We start from the raw sequence: 18,922 nt of genomic DNA on the forward strand, positions 1-18,922 counted from the left end.
ATGTCCCCACTAGCCACTGCCGCATGTTTTTCCCTCTGGCTGCTGCCACACGTGTGTCCTTCTTCTCCTGCTTTTCTGCTAATGGCTGCTGTGGCGTGTCTTCTTCTCTGGCTACTGCCGCGCCGCGTGTCTTCTGCTACTGCTTTTCTTCTGCTAATGGCTGTTGTAGCGTGTTTTTCCCTCTGGCTGCTTCTAATGGCTGCTGTGTCTCTGTCTCGCTCCGCCTATGCTTATATCACCTCCAGGACGTGGAGAGCAGGGCCACGCCTCTTACGCAAAGATTAGGCGAGACGCTCCGAGCAGGCAATTAGTGCTCGAGAACACATGCGCATACATTGTGTGCGGTGGACAAGAAAATCACCTGAGTGTGTTTATGTCAATTAACCTCCTTGCTGCCGATGTGATCAGGCGCCATCCCGGCGCTGCCAACATGGCACAGCCCCCAACAGTAGAGCACTTGTCCAGCATATGCAAAGCCCTGGTTTCAATTCCTAGCACCTCTAAAATTAATTAATTAATTAATTAATTAATTTGATTAGATGTGCTTATACGTGAATTTATACCCCATCTTATTCCCACAAAAACACATATAATAAGACAAATGTCAAGATAGGTGAGATCACAGGGAATCTGGAAAACAGTAGGATGAAGCCTGGACTAGAGCCACACACATTCTTTATGTTGGGAACACTTAGTATAAGTGGGCCTCAAAATTAGCCAGCCTATGGGGCAGGCAACACAAAGAGGAATACATGATTAGCTACCAGATTCACAGTTCAGCAGAAGTTCAATTAATCCAAGTCTGAGACCAGAGGGAAAAAAATCTCACAGATTCTCATAAAGAAAATATTCAGAGATGGGGTTGTGACTCAGTGCTGGAGCACTTGCCTAGTGAGTGTGAGGCACTGGGTTCCATCCTCAGCACCACATAAAAATAGAGAAATAAAATTTTCAGAAAAGAAAATATTCAGTAATGTGGTAAACAAGGTCCTCAATAATGTCTTTAAAGTAACTACAAGATTCACCAAAACCACTTTTGTAACCTCCCTCAACATTTCTTGTCATGTGAAATTCCAAATGAATATCCCTAGTGGTGGGCTCCAGAGAATGTGATCCAGAGCCCAATCCTTCCTCAGCTGGTCTGGTTCTAAGGACAGGTTTCATACTCTCCAGAAAAGGGCCCACACTGTCTTCTGCAGCCTGGATAAAGGATGCTTCACTTCTCCTAGTTCATGGAAGTCTTGAGAGCAGGACGTTGGAAATGATATTCTCCCCAAAGTCCTGAAAGTACAATCATGTAGTCAGTTTTCCACCAGTGAGCCAAGATGCCAGGAGATGGGTATCCTCAGGTCTGAAAAAAGGCCACACCACCTCTAGGTGAGAGCACTCAGTCAGGGCCTGAAGAAAACATACATCAGTGACCCCCTGTACAGTGGGAACAGACAGAAGAGATGAGGCTGGTGCCTGAGTCTATCATGGAGAGAGAGCATGGGAGGGCTGGGGTTGTAGCTCCGTGGCAGAGTGCTTCCTACCATGTGCAAGGCACTGGGTTCAAGCCTCAGCACCACATAAAAATAAATAGATAAAGTGTTGTGTCCATCTATAACTAAAAATCTTTAAAAAAAAAAAAAGGGGGTGGCTCTGAGAAAGAGAATCTGGAATTTGGAAGACGGGAAGACACTGAGAGTTTCTAAACACCTGTTTGATTTTGAAAGCTCTATGATGTTGTGGAGATAGTCATTGGAAAAGGGGAGGAATTTGGATTCTCAGAGCGATATTCTGAGTCAATAAATGCTTCCCATGAGGCAGATCATGGGAATAAAGAGGAAGAGGTAGAGATGAATACTTTGAAGAAAGAAATAACAAAAACTGATGAGTTACTGAATAAAACCAAGAGAAGGTGGGAAAAGGTAAAAACCAAAGATGGCCACTGCTCTAAGGCAATTTTAAATTTTTCAGAAAGTAATATACTTAAAAGTAATAAAATATGGCCAGCTGTCTTTTGAATGACACAGTTTAACCAAAACCAGTCTATGTTTTGAATTCTCAAAAGCACCAAGAGGATGCACTCATGATATGGCAGAAGATATTGTCTTACATTTGCATTTATTAAGGACTTCTGTGACAGACACTGAGTTAGTGTGGGGAGATCGGTGGGGGGAAGAATGTATGAAGGAGCTTTGAAGATAAATAAAGGAAGTCATTTCGAATTCACTTTTCTATTCCGAGTGGGAAAAAAAGTAGACTAACATTTCTGTTCTTATGAAGCTATGCAGTATGGTTGGGTAATGGAGGAAAAGGTTTTATGGGAAAAGAGGTTGTATATAGACAGGGAATGGAGGAAGGGATACTTCACCCCAGGACCTTCCCGGCTACGCCTTCAACTTCTTTCTACCCTCAGTGTCTCCAGGACACAATGAGGGTGCCACTTGGGCAATGTACACAGAAAATGGATAAGTGGAGAGGTGGTGTTTGGTGAGACAATGTTCCTTCAATTCCCCTTAATGTTCAAAGCCAATGGCATAATCACAAACAGTCCTAGGGCAACTACACAAGCAAGAACAGAGGTGAGAACCTGCGGAGACCACACAGCCCAGAGTTCCCACACGGCTCCAAAGAGACAAACAGCCTGTTCAAATGAAGCCCAGGTGAAGAAAGGGTGGGCACAGGAGGTGGCTGGAGGCAGAGATTAGATCACAAAGAACGCCTCATCCCCAACAGAAGCATGGAAACAGGTTTAACTCTTATTTCTTAGGGTTTCAGATCCCCTAGGGATCGTAGAAACTGAGTGAGTACTGAATCTGAAAACTCAGTAAATACATCCCTGGATATGACTTTGAAGGGTACTTCATACCTCATGTACCAAGTCACAGAAAGAGAAGGCAGATCATTCCTAAAGTCACCAAAGCTATGGATCCACATATGTCTCAAGATATGGGGTATCTTGAGACAATTCTCTGCAATCTGACCTTGCCCACCTGCCTCCTGGAAACCAGACAAGGACCAGCTCTTGCTTCCTGAAAGAGGGAACCAAGAGGAAGGGGGTCTCAAGACCAGTCTGTCCTGTTCGATTACCCAGGAAACAGTTTGCTTCCATAGCAACCACAGCAGCCATGATGCCAAGTGCCAAGAGTCGAGAGATGAGCCCACTCCACAAAGCCAAAACCCACCCTTCTTCTCTATCCTTGACACAAGAATCAAGTATTTCCTCTTTCCTCCTTCACCTAGTGCTGTGCCCATGCAGAGCTCAGTGACTTCAGGACTGGGAAAGCTTTGCTGAGGACAAACAGAAGAGACACAAGGAGATATTTTTGATCAAACACAACATTTCATGGAAACAGCTCAAGCAGAATACTGCATGAAATTTGAGAGAGCAAAGAAAAAATAATTCATTCTTTCTTTTTACACCTAATATGAATACACATTAGAGTGCTTCTTCAGTTGAAATAACAGTTTCTTTTAAAACGTAATCGCATAAAAGAGTATTGAAAAGGGAAAATAACACTTAACATCAAAAAATTAACTACCACAAAAAGATGAGTAATGAAGGGGTTTTATCCTATTAAGATATTTATTTTGTAAAAATCACTATTCATCTAAGAAATAGAATAGAGGAGGTCTTGGTTTTTTTTCCTTACCTCTCTCCCTTCATGAATGTAGGGATTCATAATTTGGAAATTAAGAGGTATAGACAAAAAGAAATTAATGTAGACTTGTTTTACATTTCAATGTTTGTGTGTTTAGTTATGAAATAATTCAAATATACAGAAAAAATGAGGCATCCATATTCCAGTAACACAGACATAGCTACTATTAACACTTGGCCATACTTGCTATAGATCAACCTATTTCTTCAAAAGACATAAAAACACTACTAACACAACTAAAGATATAAAAACACTACTAACACAGCTAAAAGCCTGTTATGTTATGCCACTATGCTCTTTCCAACACAGAAATAACCACTACCCTGAAGCTGATAGTATCCTTTCATCCTTCCTTAACTCTTTCTTTTATTTTACTGTATATGTATTTGCCTATTGCAATATACAATGTTATTTAATTTTTTAAAATTGCCAGCATGGCAACACATGCCTGTCATATCCAGCAAGTCAGGAGGCTGAGGCAGGAAGATTGCAAGTTTGAGGCCAGCCTCAGCAACTCAGCGAGGCCCTGTCTCAAAATTTAAAGAAAAGTAAATAAAAAGGATTAGGGATATAGTTCAGTGGTAAAGCATCCCTGAGATAAATCCCCAGTATAAAAAAAAAAATGTTTTTGTTACACAGATGTTTGTGTTTTGTAACCCAACACTGCTTTGTGATCTATTCATATTTAATCTGTATCATCACTCATCATTTTAACTACTATATAGCTGATGACTTAAACATACCTATTAAACATACCTATTTATGTTGGGACTAATGACACGTTAACTAACTCAGGCTGATTCCTTACTCCCTGGCGGGTGAGCAAGACCAAGGCCTCAAAGGCAGTTTCAAAAGTTAATGATGATAAATTGACCACCGTCAGGGATTGGTTAACAACAGTTCTGCAAATGTGATCAGCTCGCGCTTGCCATATAGTCCTATGGGACTCTCACCTGCGTGAACCCTCCCCCCCATACCTTGCTGACTTTTAAGCTGATTGGTTCCCGCCTAGCCTCCACCCTACATAAAAGCTGTGTGACTTCCTCAATAAAGGAGTTCCTGCTGTGACTCGACTCCCTTAGCGTCTGATTGTCCTCCGCCCGGAGGGCTGGGTGCGGGAGGTCAGTTGGCCCTACCTTTCCCAGTCTGGCCTTGTTGGGGAGTGCTCCCTTCCCTTGTCGCTGGTTGAGAAGAGCAAGGTGGCTAAAGACCCCAACATATTTAAACATACATTTAGACATGCATATTACAATTTATTCAGTCAATGTTATACATACACATTCAAGAGATTTCCATTTTTCTGCTCTTTCAGAGATATAATGACTATGCCGCCAGGTTTCTCCTTGTGAAAAAGTTTCTACCTTTCTATTAATTTTTCACAGGTAATGTCTTTGTACCTTTTAAGATTTTTCTTTTTGTATTTGGTCTTCTATAGCTTCACCTCCATGTATCTAGAGGAGGTTTTATTTGAGTATATGCAGCCTGGAATTCTATAGTTTTCTTCAATATGAGGGTTCATTTTTCATTCATTTTGAAAATTCCTACTCATTTTAATTTTGAAGATTGCATCTTCTCTCTTCTCTCAACTCTTTCTTTCTGGCATTCCTGTTAGATGTATGTTGGACCTTCTAACTCTACTCTCTATGCCTGAATCTCCTTTTCATATTTACCATCTCTTTATCTCTCTTTGCTGTATTCTAGGTAATTTCCTTATAAACCTATTGCCTACTTGTTAATCTTCTCATCAGCTGTGACTGGTCCACTGTTTTTAATGAATTTCCAATGAATTTGTAATATTAATGTCTACAGTTTCCATTTTTAGATTTTTTCAATGCTGCGAGTTGAACCTAGGGCTTTATGCGTGAAACTAGCACCAAGCTATAGAGCTCCATTCCCCTTACACATACTCTCTCTTTTTGAACCTGGAGATTGAACCCAGGGGTGTTCTAGTTCTGAGATACACTGCCAGCCTTTCTTAATTTTATTTTGAGATAGGGTTTCAAAGTGGCCTGGGCTGGCCTTGAATTTATAATCCTCCTGCCCTTCCCAAGCAGGCGGATTACAGGAGTGAGCCACCAGGCCCTGCTACCATTTCTAGATTTTCTATTTGTTTCTTTGACAGATTAGCCTTGTCCTTTCTACACGGTGATGGACGCTTTCCTTATGGTTTGCTTTTTCCTTTCTTAGTTCCTTTCTTTCATATGTTATTATATTTTAAGCATTCTTATTCTACAATCTTCTAGAAGTCATCATCCTATTATCTGAAGTTCTTAACAGTGCTAATTCATCTGTTCCCTGTGTCTGCTGACTCCTGCTCATGATAGGACTTTTGAGTTTCTGTTTAAGCTTGTCATGAGCCCTGGTGTGCAGAAGCATTCCCAGTGGAGTGGATTTTTGTTTGCTTCTACAAGTTTCTTGAGATTTCAACAGTCGAAAGTTCTTTTTATAGTAGTTTCTCTGTTTGAAATTTTCACACCATATGAATATTGTAAATCTGAATTTCAAATGCATGGGAAGGCGATACATTCATTTTTTAAAAGGAGATTTTTAAAAATTCAGAACTCAAGACAAAGACAAACACCCTTATTTCTTTTCTGGGGCCAAAGTGTAGAATTTAAAGTTCTTATTTCACTCTCAAGAAAAGCCCTCCAATGTCAGGCTTTAAATGGACGTTCTCAATTACTTTAATGGACCCAAGGCTGTCTCCTGCCCTTTTTATACATAATACTCTGAGGGCATGGGGCCAATTTCCAACCTAAAATGATTCCCAGGTCTCTAAGTCTTTGACGTACAACCTTTCTGATTTGGCTTTAAGTTCCCTAGTTTCTGGTATCTAGAGAATCCCTTCCTACTGGTAAATATTACTTATGTATTAAATTTTTTTATTTTACTGATTCTGTGTTAAACATTTCTATTTTTGTAGTTTCAGAAGACCTAAATCTGCTTAACTGTCCCCACTGCCAGAACTGGAACTTAAGATTAATTTTTTATCTCCAGAGAAAGAGAGAGATTTATGGGACCATTTTTATACATCTAATATCCAGTGTTGAGTCTCATTCACAAATCTAATTCATTGTGTAAAGCATCAAAATTATTTTCAATAGGAATAAAGAGAAATTCCCCCATTCAAGTTTCAGGAGAACTAAATATACAGCAATCTGAACCAAAGCCCATAAAACCTTATAATGATAAGTCATATTTTTGTTATGTAAAAAGATCTTTGAAACCTGGCACACAAACTCTAATTCATCTGTGGGAAGGAGAGATGGATGGATAGATGAATGGATGGATGAATAGATAGATAATACATGATACTGTAATAGAGGAGTGGTTTTTTAATATGTGCCTTTGCCCCAGACAGGTTTCAAGTACAGTGCAGCACGAAAAAAAATAGGTTCCTAGGCTCTGGGTCCACCAACTCTATTTCAACCAGAGTATTCTTCTTTTATCTCATGTCCATTTGGGACACTGAATAAAGCTTCACTGAAGAAAGGATGTCATTCTAGAATAAAGCTAAACTACAATAGAATTCATATATGCAAATTGTATATAAGTATACTTATAGTGGAAGATGTGATTAGTTCTCTGTATTCCTAGGTTTGGCATCCATATTTCAACCAACTGTGAACAGGAAATATTCAGGTAAAAATATTGTATTTGTATGAAACATAAACATACCTTTCTTTCTTATCATTGATCTATAAACAATACAGTATAAAAATTATGTACACAGCATTTACATCCTTAAGTGATCTAAGGATCATTTAAAGTATACAGAAAGCTGTGTGTAGGTCATATGTAAACACAATACCATCTTACATAAGGAACTTGAGCACCCTCAGATTTTGGTACCCAGGGTATCCTGAAGCCAATTTCCCAAGGATACCAAAGGATGGTCATGTTCATGATTACATAAACATGTATCTTGGTTGTTGGGTAGAAATGATGAAGTCCTGGGGAAATGAACACAGTTCACTGAGTTAAGAAGAAATATAAAACAAGCAGGGTGTGAGACATATTTAATGTCATATTATGTTATTTTACATTAATTATAATAAACCTTAAAATTAATTGCATAATAAAAGCCAATTCCCAAGTCATGGATAGTATAGTTCAGTTTTTAATAACCATGCTAGATCTGAGAATACATGTGTTCACAAAAACCTCAGGTGATTTTACTGGAAGTGGTCCTTGGAGAAGTGTTGAGAATGACTTCTCCTGAACAGGTATTCAAGAGTCTTGCTTAAGGAGTACCTGTCCAAAGGTCAGTGGTCCACTATGACACCATATTTTTTTGCCTTCTCAATACCTCTAGGTAATAAGAAGAAAACTTAAGATTCAATTTTTCTTCTAATTCACCATTTTTATGTTAAAGTAGAAAATTCCCTATTGAGCAGCTATTTTAAGGGAGAAAGAAAGTCCAATGTGCTACAAATTTGTCTACACAGGTCTAAATTTTGGCACAAAATATAGAATTCCTGCCCAAACCAAGAAATTTAGGGGTGAATTTTAACTCTACATTTTAGTTAATACTCATAATTATAGCAAAATCTGTTTAACGCACTGTTATTTATGATGGTAAGACAAGGGCAAATGAATGCACTGTGTTGAAATCAATGGTCAGCCTCTGATCTTTCCCTATAAATAGATGAAAAGGGAGAGAACTATTGGTTGAGACCATTATCCATCTGCATGTTTTGTTGGAGGTGCCAACAGTTAATTATGGCCTTACTGATGTAACTAAAGTGGTAATTAATCATTCAAGTTATTGTTCCTTCTTAAAATTAGAGAGAGAGAGAGAGAGAGAGAGAGAGAGAGCGCAAAGTCAGAAGTGTTAAATTTTGCAGGGTTCCTTATGTGAAAGTGGTATTGTATCAATACTCAGGAACAACTTCATTGTCTTAAAGAAGAATCAGGTGTGGGGCTGGGGTTGCGGCTCAGTGGTAGAGTGCTTACCTAGCACATGTGAGGCATTGGGTTCAATTCTCAGCACCACGTAAAAATAAAATAAAGGTAATGTATCCATCTACAACTAAAAATAGTTTTTAAAAAACTGAACCAGGTGTAATTAGTTTAATACAGTACAATACCAAAGTTAAGATTCAGATAAATTTAAAGGGATAAAAATTTTTTAAATAAAATAATGGAGAACATATTCATAAATTAAAATTGAAAGAAACTGTTCATTTCCCTGGTCTAGACAAATAGTTCTAATGAATTGATATTCATCTGTATAAATAGAAAAGAAATAGAAATAGTAAAAATGTTAATTTCATAATTACAGAAATGTAAATTAAAACTAGCAGAAGGCAAAACCATTTTTCCATTAAATAAGAAAATGTGATAAATGTGACACAATTCAGCTTTGACAGGACATGAAAGAAAATAACATAGATACCTAATTGATGAGGTAGTGAAATGATGTGTTAGATGAGTATTGTAGTACTGTTAAATCTTGAATCATGAAATCATGGATGTGATCATGCCCTCTATACCAACCCTATACTCTTTGGGGAATGTGTATACCAAGGGACCTTGAAAGGGAGAAAAACTCCTGCACAAAGATGTTTAGCACCACATTATATATTGACTCTAAAACCTGGGAACAGCTCATAGTTCAATGCTCAGGTATTTGGAAAAAGCTATGAAAGTGGTAAATTAACATGTAGACTATATTATATGTGTACATGTATATTCACACATTTACATGCAGGCACAGGTATATATAGCTATTAGAGAAACCATTGCGAAGAAGTTTGTGGGAATGCAAAAACAAGTAAATGAGGTAAAAAAAAGTTGAAATGATGTATGTATACACTGAGAGTCACACTATAAAATTATTTCTTTATGGAAGTATTTTGAGAGCCTTAAAGGTGGAAACTATTCTTTTGGGCAGAAGTTCTTTAATTCAATTGTGCAAAAGTGATCTAAGGAGTTTGTAAACCTAGGAAGTTTAGAATGGCATTTGGAATATGGGTTCAGGAGCCTGCATTTAAACAAAACCCCCACTAAAATAGGCTGCCTATGGAAAACACTTTGGTAAACATTTCAGTATGCTGGTGTGGGGAATATTTCTAGTTCACTTTTGTGTCCTTATTTTTCCATATGCACAATAAAATATTAAACAGTACATTTTCAAGCATTCAGTAGGCTCATCTTATTAATAATAAATGTGTCCAAAGATATACTTGAGAGGCTTACAAATTTCATGAATATATTTGCAATTCCCCCCATAATACGAAAATGCCTTAAGCAGAGGACCAAGTCAGCTGAGATGCAGGCCTCTGGGCAGCAAGCTGGGCTCAACCAATAGGAGATCATTCTGCCCCTACCACCCCTCCATGCAGACCCCACACCAGCAAAATCCAAGTGTCCCAGAACGTTGGTCACCCTACCTAGCCTTCAGCGGAAATTGATATGTGACCACTCTTTTCTCAACACACGGTCTTCCCTTGGATTCCATGACAACACCCCTCCCTGGCTGTCCTCCTACTGTCCTGGTGGCTCTTTCTTGGTTCCCTCTGCTGTTCTTCCGACCCCTCTCTCAGTTCCTGGTCCTCTTCTCATTTCTACCTATACTTCCATCCTTAGTGATCTCATCTCACAGTTTTAAATACCACCTGAATGATGAGAAGTCTCCCACTACCCTAAACATTAGCTTCTTTGTTGCACTACTTATTTAACAACTCAGTTTGATTGTCTAATAAACTCCTCAAACTCAACATATCCAAAAATAAACGGATTTTCACCCCCGATCTCATTCCCCAGCAACTTTCCCATCTTGATTTATGACAATTTCAGTCTTGCAGTTGCTCAGTCCAAAAACTCTGGTGTCATCTTTTACTCTTCCTTCTCTCTCTTGTCCCAGATCTAATCCACAGTCAAATCCTGCTGGTTCTACCTTCAAAATGGATCCAGAACCAAAACCCTTATCTTCAGCTCACTTCTGCCATGCCCATCTGAGCTTTCAAATCTCTCTCTGGATGACTGCAGTAGGCTTCTCACTCCCTGCCTCCTGCTTCTAATCTTGCTCCCCTCACAGGCTACAATTGCCTTCACAGTTAAAGTGGTCCTTTTAAAACCTAATCAGGCCAGGCATGGTGGCTGCACACCTGTAATCCCAGACACTCCAGAGGCTGAGGAGGATTGCAAGTTTGAGGTCAGCCTCAGTGACTTAGTGAAATCCTGTCTCAAAATACAGAAAGGGATGAAAATGTAGTTCAGTGGTAGAATATCTCTGAATGTACAGGATGTTGTATGGGATGCTTTCATCTGACTCAGAGGAGAAGCAAAAGCCTTTCAATGGCTAGAAGATATCATGATCTGGCCCCTGCTACCTCTTTGACTATTTCTATTCTCCCTCTCACATGCTCCAATTCAGCCATGCTGGCTCTCAAGTACCCCTCACAATATGCATCATTCTTCTGCTTTCAGCTCTTGAAATCACTGCTTCTATTTTTTGGAATGACTTTCCAGAAAAGTCATTCCTATGTCCACATGGTATCCCCAACATCTACTACATGCTTGGCTTAAACATCCTTTCAGAATGAGATGGCACCATGTTAGAACTGTACCAAGCCACACTACCTCCAGGAGACCAGTCCTTACCTACCCTATCACTGACAGTGTGTACTCATTTAGTACATTTATTGTCTGTTTTTTTTTTTTTTTTTTTTTTTTCGGTCTTCCCACACTAGACTGTAAGCTACACAAGGTCAGAGAATTTTCTTCTATTGTTGTCATCTGTTTTGCTCATGATACATCATAAGTACTTGAATACTACCTGGCACATTGTTTCACTGCATACATTTGTTAAGTGAAAAAACCACAAGAATCAGGGCTGGGGTTGCGGCTCAGTGGTAAAGTGCTTAAAAACCCCAAGAATCAAAGCCACAAAATGTCAAGGCTCCATTGAAGATAGAAATTTCATGGAATGATATCACTGTTGATCAAAAAGGTACAACTTTCCGCTAGTTTCTGCCAATTGCAGATAAAATGTGGCTCTCTCTCTCTCTCTCTCTCTCTCTCTCTCTCTCTCTCTCTCTCTCTCTCGGCTAGGCAACATTTGCGACTTGGGGAAATAAGGAGGAAGTTGAACACTTCTGCCTCAAAGTGCAGTCTAAGTAGAAAGAAGGACTTATTTGGATACTTGTGGCAGATAAAACTTTGGGTATCTTTCTTTAAATCAGTGAATGATCCAGAGTCTCATTAGGTAAAAGATGCATCACAAATACGGAGAGACTTAATGAACTATTAATTAAGTTCATATCATGCAATGTAGAGCTAATAAAAGTATTAATAAATTATCAAAAGGATATAATTATGCATGAAAAATTATGAAAGATCCCATATTTCATTCCTTTGTCAGCCAGAAAAGTAATGACTTCTATTTATTCATCATCAAAGCAGTCATAGGGTTATTAAATAAAAATTCCACATAAGATATCCTTACATAGGATGTTTAAAGTACTAAAAAGAAGCCCTATGTTAAATCTGAGTCCTGTATCAATGCAGTTGTATAGCTTCTGACAACTATTTCCAAACTTCAAATTTCTCATTTGCGAAATGGGACTAATAATTTTCTGTTTGCCTTCAGATTCCCATAGTAAGGGTGAAAGGAGATTAGAATGATAAAACTTTTTTAACAAATAAAAATAATTATTGTCATTGATTCTCTATTTCCCCCTCAGTTTTCAATCACTCAAAAAAAAAAAAAAAATGAAACAACCATATGACCCAGCTCCTCAGTATTTAGCCTGAAGAATTTAAGTCAGCATACTCTAGCAATACCTCCATACCCATGTTAATAGCAGCACAATTCACAATAGGCAAAATTATGGAACCAGCCTAGGTGTCCTTCGAGGGATGAATGGATATCATATTTTCTTAATCCATACATATGTGTGTGTGTGTATATATATATATATATATACATATATACACACACACATATATACATATCTGTATATATGTGTGTGTGTATATATGTGCATATATGCGTATGTATATATATCTATATATATATAAATGCAGTTTAATTCAGCCATAAAGATGAATGAAATTATGTCATTTGCAGGAAAATGGATGAAACTTGAGAACATCATGTTAAGCAAAAAAAGCCAAATTCAGAAAGTCAAGGTTGTGTGTTTTCTTTTATATATGGACAGTAGAGAGAAAAAAAGGGAAAAAGCAAGTGGATGGCAAGGGAGGCATATCATGAAAATAGAAGAGAAACCAGTGGAATAAAGGAAGGGGACAGGGGAGATAAGAGGGGAAAAAAAAGGGGAAGTACTAGGAAACAAAATTGGCCTGATTATAATGTTATATTGTGTGAATATGTGAGTATGTAGTAAAAAATCCCACTATTATGAATAATTATAATGCACCAATAAAAAGAAAATTTCCTTAAATTAGGTAGCTGAAAAACTATAATACAGTACCTCTCTACCTCAGTTTTATATATAAATTACTAGAGCTCTTTAGAAAAAAAAAAAAGGCAATGAAACCTACAATGTGTACCTTTTCTATTAGACTTGATCTTTTTGAGTTAACAACTTTGAGAGTTTACTCACTGCTTTATTATTTCAGAGAGACAGAGTCTCACTCTGTTATGGGCTGGGTGCAAACGCCTGGGCTCAAGCAATCCTCCTGCCTCAGCCTCCCTGTAGCCGGGACTACAGGCACTCACCAATGCTCAAGCTTGATTTTAGAACTTTCCTCACATAGAATCACTTTCCCCCATCTTAGCAAATAGAGCAGAAATCCAAGTGGAGTTTGAATTTGGGTTTCCAATCGTGACCAGTTTTGACACATTTCCAAAGGATACCATTGCCTGAATAAAGTCCCTTACTAGGTTTAGCTGATCTAGGAAAGGCAGGCAATTTTGCTCCCTAAGTTTTCTACATGAACTACAGGAGTTCATTTTCACATTTAATACTACAGCATCTCTTTTGATTCTAGTTTGAGATTTCTCACCTCAGCCCTTGTTGGCTGTTTTTGAACTTCTCACCATTTTCCTACATCAGAAGCAAATAAGCAAGACATTGGAGAATTTATTACTAACAGGACAATTCAACACTTATCATTGCGGTGGTTATAGTTGCAGCTGCTACGAAATACCCAGGAACTAAAATGCATTTACTATGTTTCAGGTAAACGTTGACTTTAAGAAGAAGCAAAAAAAAGAAAGAAAGAAAAAAAAAAAACACCAACAGCCTACCAAGATACATAGTGGAGGACAGTACTGACCACAGCAGCTACCAGTTAATTTTTAATAAAAAGAAAATAATGCTTAAAATTCTCATCACATGTATATATTGTGATGATTAAAAAAAGAAATTCTGATTAAAATATGATTAAAAAAAGAAATTGTAGCAAAAGCTACTTGCTTACCTGACTGATGTCACTCATCCAGGCAGCTTTCTCCTGGCGTGAAGGTGCTAACAAGACCACAGTGAAAGAGGCCGCATCAGGAGGTTCTACCACTATCTTAAAATCCAGGTGTCCAAACATGTGCCCAGAACCTTTGGCTTCAACATGTGGAAATCAAACAATTATGATTACAAAATATGAGCAATAGTTGTTTTTATACAGTTCAATTAATATGATCCATGTGCATTCAGATCCCAAAGCTCATTTTAGCCAGAAAATTGCTTCACAGACATGGGGCCTTAGGAAGCTAATATGCAGATGAGGAAGTTGAGGACTGCAGGTTACTGGAGACTAGGATCCCAGTCTCCTTATTTCATGTTTAGTTTCATAATGTGTAGAAAGAAATCCAACACTTTAGTTCAACTCATCTTTCTTCTCTGCCTGAAGAGTCACTATCATGAGACAATTTTAATAGAATTTTATCAATTCTGGAAGATGGTTTAAAAATGCTCACAGATTAAATGATTCAACAGGTAAATGATTTTAGGGGGTTTATCCTCAGCATCTCCTGTGCTTTCCTAGGCAGTTCCTTTTAACCATAGAAGATTTAAAAACACAGCACTTTATTTTTTATCTTAACATAATTTTAAATAATAGATTCAACTTACAGTCATCATCACTTGCATCAGGCTCTTCAATCAACGTACATTCTATGAGAGAGAGGACCCCACCTGTCTGGAAACAAACCAATTTGTCCTTAAGAGGCTGAAGGTCTTGCAAAGGCTGGAAATCTCTGACTTGTAAACCTTACTTTCAAGTTGCCACAGAAGAGAGTATCACAAACAATGTTTCATTGGAGTCCAAAATTAAACTTAGAAATGTCAAATGAATAGAACTCATTTTAGTCTGTCTCCCCTCAGTTCCACTCTTGCTATCAGTATTTATAAAATTTAGTGATTTCATCTATGGGAGACCAGATAGCACTATAAGGACTTCAGAGAGTAACTACTGCTCAGAATGGGCTGAACTCACCACACATCATCATAGTGTTGAATAATATTTTTAAGCAATAATATCAGAAAGTATAAATAGACAAACTTTTCCTATAAAGGCCCAGATAGCAAATATTTTAGGCTTTGCAAGCCATATCATTCCTATCACAGCTACTTAAATCTACCACGTTAGCATGAAAGCAGTCATAGGTGATAAGTAAGCAAACAAGTGTGGTTGTGTTCCAATAAAACTGTTCACAAAAACAGGCAGCAAGTTGCAGGTCATAGTTTGCTGACTCTTGGCCCATAGGAAGATAAAATAGAGGTCAGTAAATATTACATGAGTACTTCAAATGAGTGATTTAAAAAGATTTTTGTAGCTCAGCAGTCACTAATAATTTTATCCAGGTTTTTTTACTTCTTTATGATACTGCATACTAAAATAAATTTCTATTACTTTGAATTCAAATGTCAACAAAGTAAGTGTCAGTTGTGAACTGTACATCCCTCTGTATGTTGTCATGACAATCTGTTTTATGATAATAGGAGGCATGGGAAAGTCACACTAGAGTTAACCTCAACACCTCTGAAGTGCTAGGAACATAAATGGAATATTCACAGAAAGCCCATACCTTAAGCAGATGCAGTTTTCCTCCTGAACTTCTTGTACAAATTAAAAAGTGTTTTGTAAATAAGAAGCACTGTCTCTCTCCTTCCTTTTTCAAAGACAGTGAACCCAGGCGAACTTTACTAAGTTTCCCCCGCTCAACGGAAGGTACTTGTATAAGAGAACCTGGTGATTACAAAAGTGAAGAATACACAGCAATTAAAATTCTGTCAGGTGAGGACCATGCTCTTGGCAATAAATACAAGGGCCTGTTTCCCAAGATACCAAGGATATATTTAATGCACCATCAGAACAATTAAGTCTCCTACACACTGAGAAGAAGAAATAATGCATTGTATCTTATGGGTTTAACTGCTTCTGATACTTTTGTGAAACACTCAAAACTTGATTCTTCATTTATAAACTAGAACATACATTTGAAAGAAGGTCAAATTGAATTCAAAGAACAAGGCACTTCTGCTCTCTCTCCTTGGTGATCTGATCCCAGTCAATTTATTCTTACTAAGAGCATACAAATTATACAATTACATGTGGTAATAAAATAGTATGATGGAAATTGTTCTTTCTGAGTTTCTGAAAGTAAAGAGCATATTATGTAGTTTACCTTGTATTTTAAAAACAGAAAGCATATATATTATAAAAATACATAAATTAGATATTTCAGTGCAATTTAGTAAAGGACTGTTTTAAAGGGCAGATATTTCAAGCTGCATTTAAATTATGTGTGATAAAAATTCTTTGTGGAATCTAAATAGAAAATAAACCACATAAAAATCTCCACCCAGGGCACTCCTGTGAGCACAGCTCTCTTCCACTCAATGTGAGAAGTTGTGCATGGACTTTATGTAATACTGAGATTACCTCTGATTATTTCTAGATTACACTCTAAAAACAACCTCCCTCACTCTAAACATATTCCAGTCCAAATTAAATATTAACTCAAAAAAGCCAAGCAAGCTTCTTGCAAACAACTTGGTTCTGATTTCTGAAATCCCCTGAGCTGGTTGTATTATTCTATTGTTTAATTCACTACCCACCCCAAATGCAGCACTACATAGGCTCATATCAGCCTCATAAGAACAATAAAATGCATATTCAACTCTCATATATTAACAGTGAGGAGATTGCGAGCAACCTTGTTTTCCTCTTTTACTTTTTCTGGGTTTCTTGACTTTTTAAATGAGCTCGGATTACTTCTACATGTGGAAAAAAGCCACTAAAATTTTTTTCATAAAGAATATACATACCTAATATAATAAAATTATGATTGTGAGTCACAAAATCTTCATATTCACATATAAATATTCTAAAGTGCATCTAACTTTTAACAGAGATGCAAAAATGCATAAGGTGATAAAGGGCCTACATTTCCATGCCCTGATCTTACACCATCTATTTAGGTAAGTGTTTAGGTGGGATGCTTGATAGACAGAGAGTAGGCAGCTATTCTGGGCCTAAAGAATAGCAAGGTACCAGTTCTGGGAGAGGGAGTGGGATTGAGAATCAAAGGGTGAGGAGAAGACCTGACTCCAGTGAAAGGATTGGGCAAGGGGAAAGTGAATGAAGGAGGTGAGGTAGGTGGGAGAAAACTGCAGACAGCTCAGGCAGCAAGGGATTAAATTTGAAAAGTAGAGAAGCAATGGAGAGAACAGAAGGCAGGAAGGGTAGGAAAATGGACGAGCAAGTAATGGCAGCAAAACGGCATTGTGCTCTTGGCACATTGGGGGATGGAATCAAAATCACAGCAGGACTTTCAGAGAACATGGTTTCATCCCTCCACCCATCCCACCCTCCACATGCAAACACACACACACATTTTACAGAAACTGAGGCCTGAGACTAAGTAGCTCTCCTAAGGTCACACCTAAGTAAGGGGCATACGCAGAAGATGAATTTGACAACATAAAAACTAAAAATTGTAAAGGGAAGGGATGGGAACAGACAGTAGGTGTTGGCTTTAGTGGTCATTTATCATCCAGGGAGAACAGTTAGGGCTGTGCAAGACTGAAGCTTGGACAGATGTCTTGGTGGACAGAGAGGTTGGGGAGTCATTTTCAGTAAGGTTATAATCAAGTCTGTGAAATATCAGTAATTATGTGTTCATTGATAAATGCTTCTAGCAATTTAGTGATTTTCTAAGTCAGAAATGACAACACACTGTTAGCTCATATATTAGCAATTATGTGAATTTCAGTTCTGAAGTAGAAAAATAAATGTTTCCTTGGTAACCATACATTGATACGCTTAATCTATAACTACTCACCTCACACCCAAGTAGGAGAATATGTGCATTAGGTGTGGACACAAATCTACACATCTGAATTAAAAACAGAAATTTCAACAGTTTGGTGTATAAAATAAAATGTTTGGAAAACAGCATTTTAAGTAGTTTTTTCACATTTCATTTTAGGTTTGACATGATATTTCAACACACTCATAAGAATTAAAGAAAATATTTCTCTCTAGTTAATATAAATTAATAAGAGAAAAAAATCTGTAATTCCTCAGTAACAAACTATTGCTATGGCCTGGTTCTGAGCATGCTGATCATCAGTCTATCTAATTGGGGTCAACTTACAACAATCTGTTATTTCAATCACTGAATTCCTGGGCAATGGCCTCTAGACTGATTAATACCCTTATTCTTCATTCCACTCAGGAGTGAAAAAAAATAAAATAATGAAGAGCAGTTTCCAGGTTATTGGATTAGGCACTTGAGAAGATGTAATTATTTCTAGACCCTGTGCTACAAGTCCAAAATACACTGGTATGTAGAAAGCACATAATATAGAGTTTGGGAATGACTGAAGTGCTAGACCAGTCCATGTCTCCTTCTTAAAATATTTCACTACGTATTGTCACCTTTATTTAATTTTCCTGATTGGTATGTCCACAAGACAATGTTTACAATGCATAATGGGTTTGTACAAAATGTCAATTTAGAGTGCCTTTATCTTCTAACAAATATTCATATATATATTTCATGTTGTTAGAAATAGAAACTCATTCCAGAATTTGGATCTTAGTTTTTAAAGTGAATGTCATAATCTCACAGGCACTAGTCTAGGAGCTTTTGTGAACATTAGCTCATTTTATATCCACAACAGTCCTAAAAGATAGATGCTACCATTAACTCCAATTTAAGGAGCAGAAACAGAGGCAAAGAGAGGTTAAGTAAATTGCCCAATATCACACAGCAAGGAAGTGAGGGAGATAGGATTTGACCTGTACCATCTTCATCTTATTGCCTCAGATATTTATACATTTATTCAACAAAATTTAGA

General features: G+C 37.6%; 1 protein-coding gene across 2 annotated transcripts in view; it reads right to left on the reverse strand.

The window, feature by feature from the left end:
* Positions 1-18,922, reverse strand: part of RASGRF2 (Ras protein specific guanine nucleotide releasing factor 2) — a 268,468-nt gene that overhangs the window by 132,214 nt on the left and 117,332 nt on the right. For both annotated transcript variants that reach the window (XM_079145547.1, XM_079145546.1), the window contains exons 10-12: positions 15,643-15,803; positions 14,687-14,753; positions 14,040-14,176 (exon numbers count right to left, since the gene is read on the reverse strand). In XM_079145547.1, coding sequence (XP_079001673.1) covers positions 14,040-14,176; positions 14,687-14,753; positions 15,643-15,803 — 365 coding nt within the window. The remainder of the gene's footprint in view (positions 1-14,039; positions 14,177-14,686; positions 14,754-15,642; positions 15,804-18,922) is intronic.

The sequence above is a fragment of the Sciurus vulgaris genome (assembly GCF_902686455.1).
Source record: "Sciurus vulgaris genome assembly, chromosome: 6".
Taxonomy (NCBI): domain Eukaryota; kingdom Metazoa; phylum Chordata; class Mammalia; order Rodentia; family Sciuridae; genus Sciurus; species Sciurus vulgaris.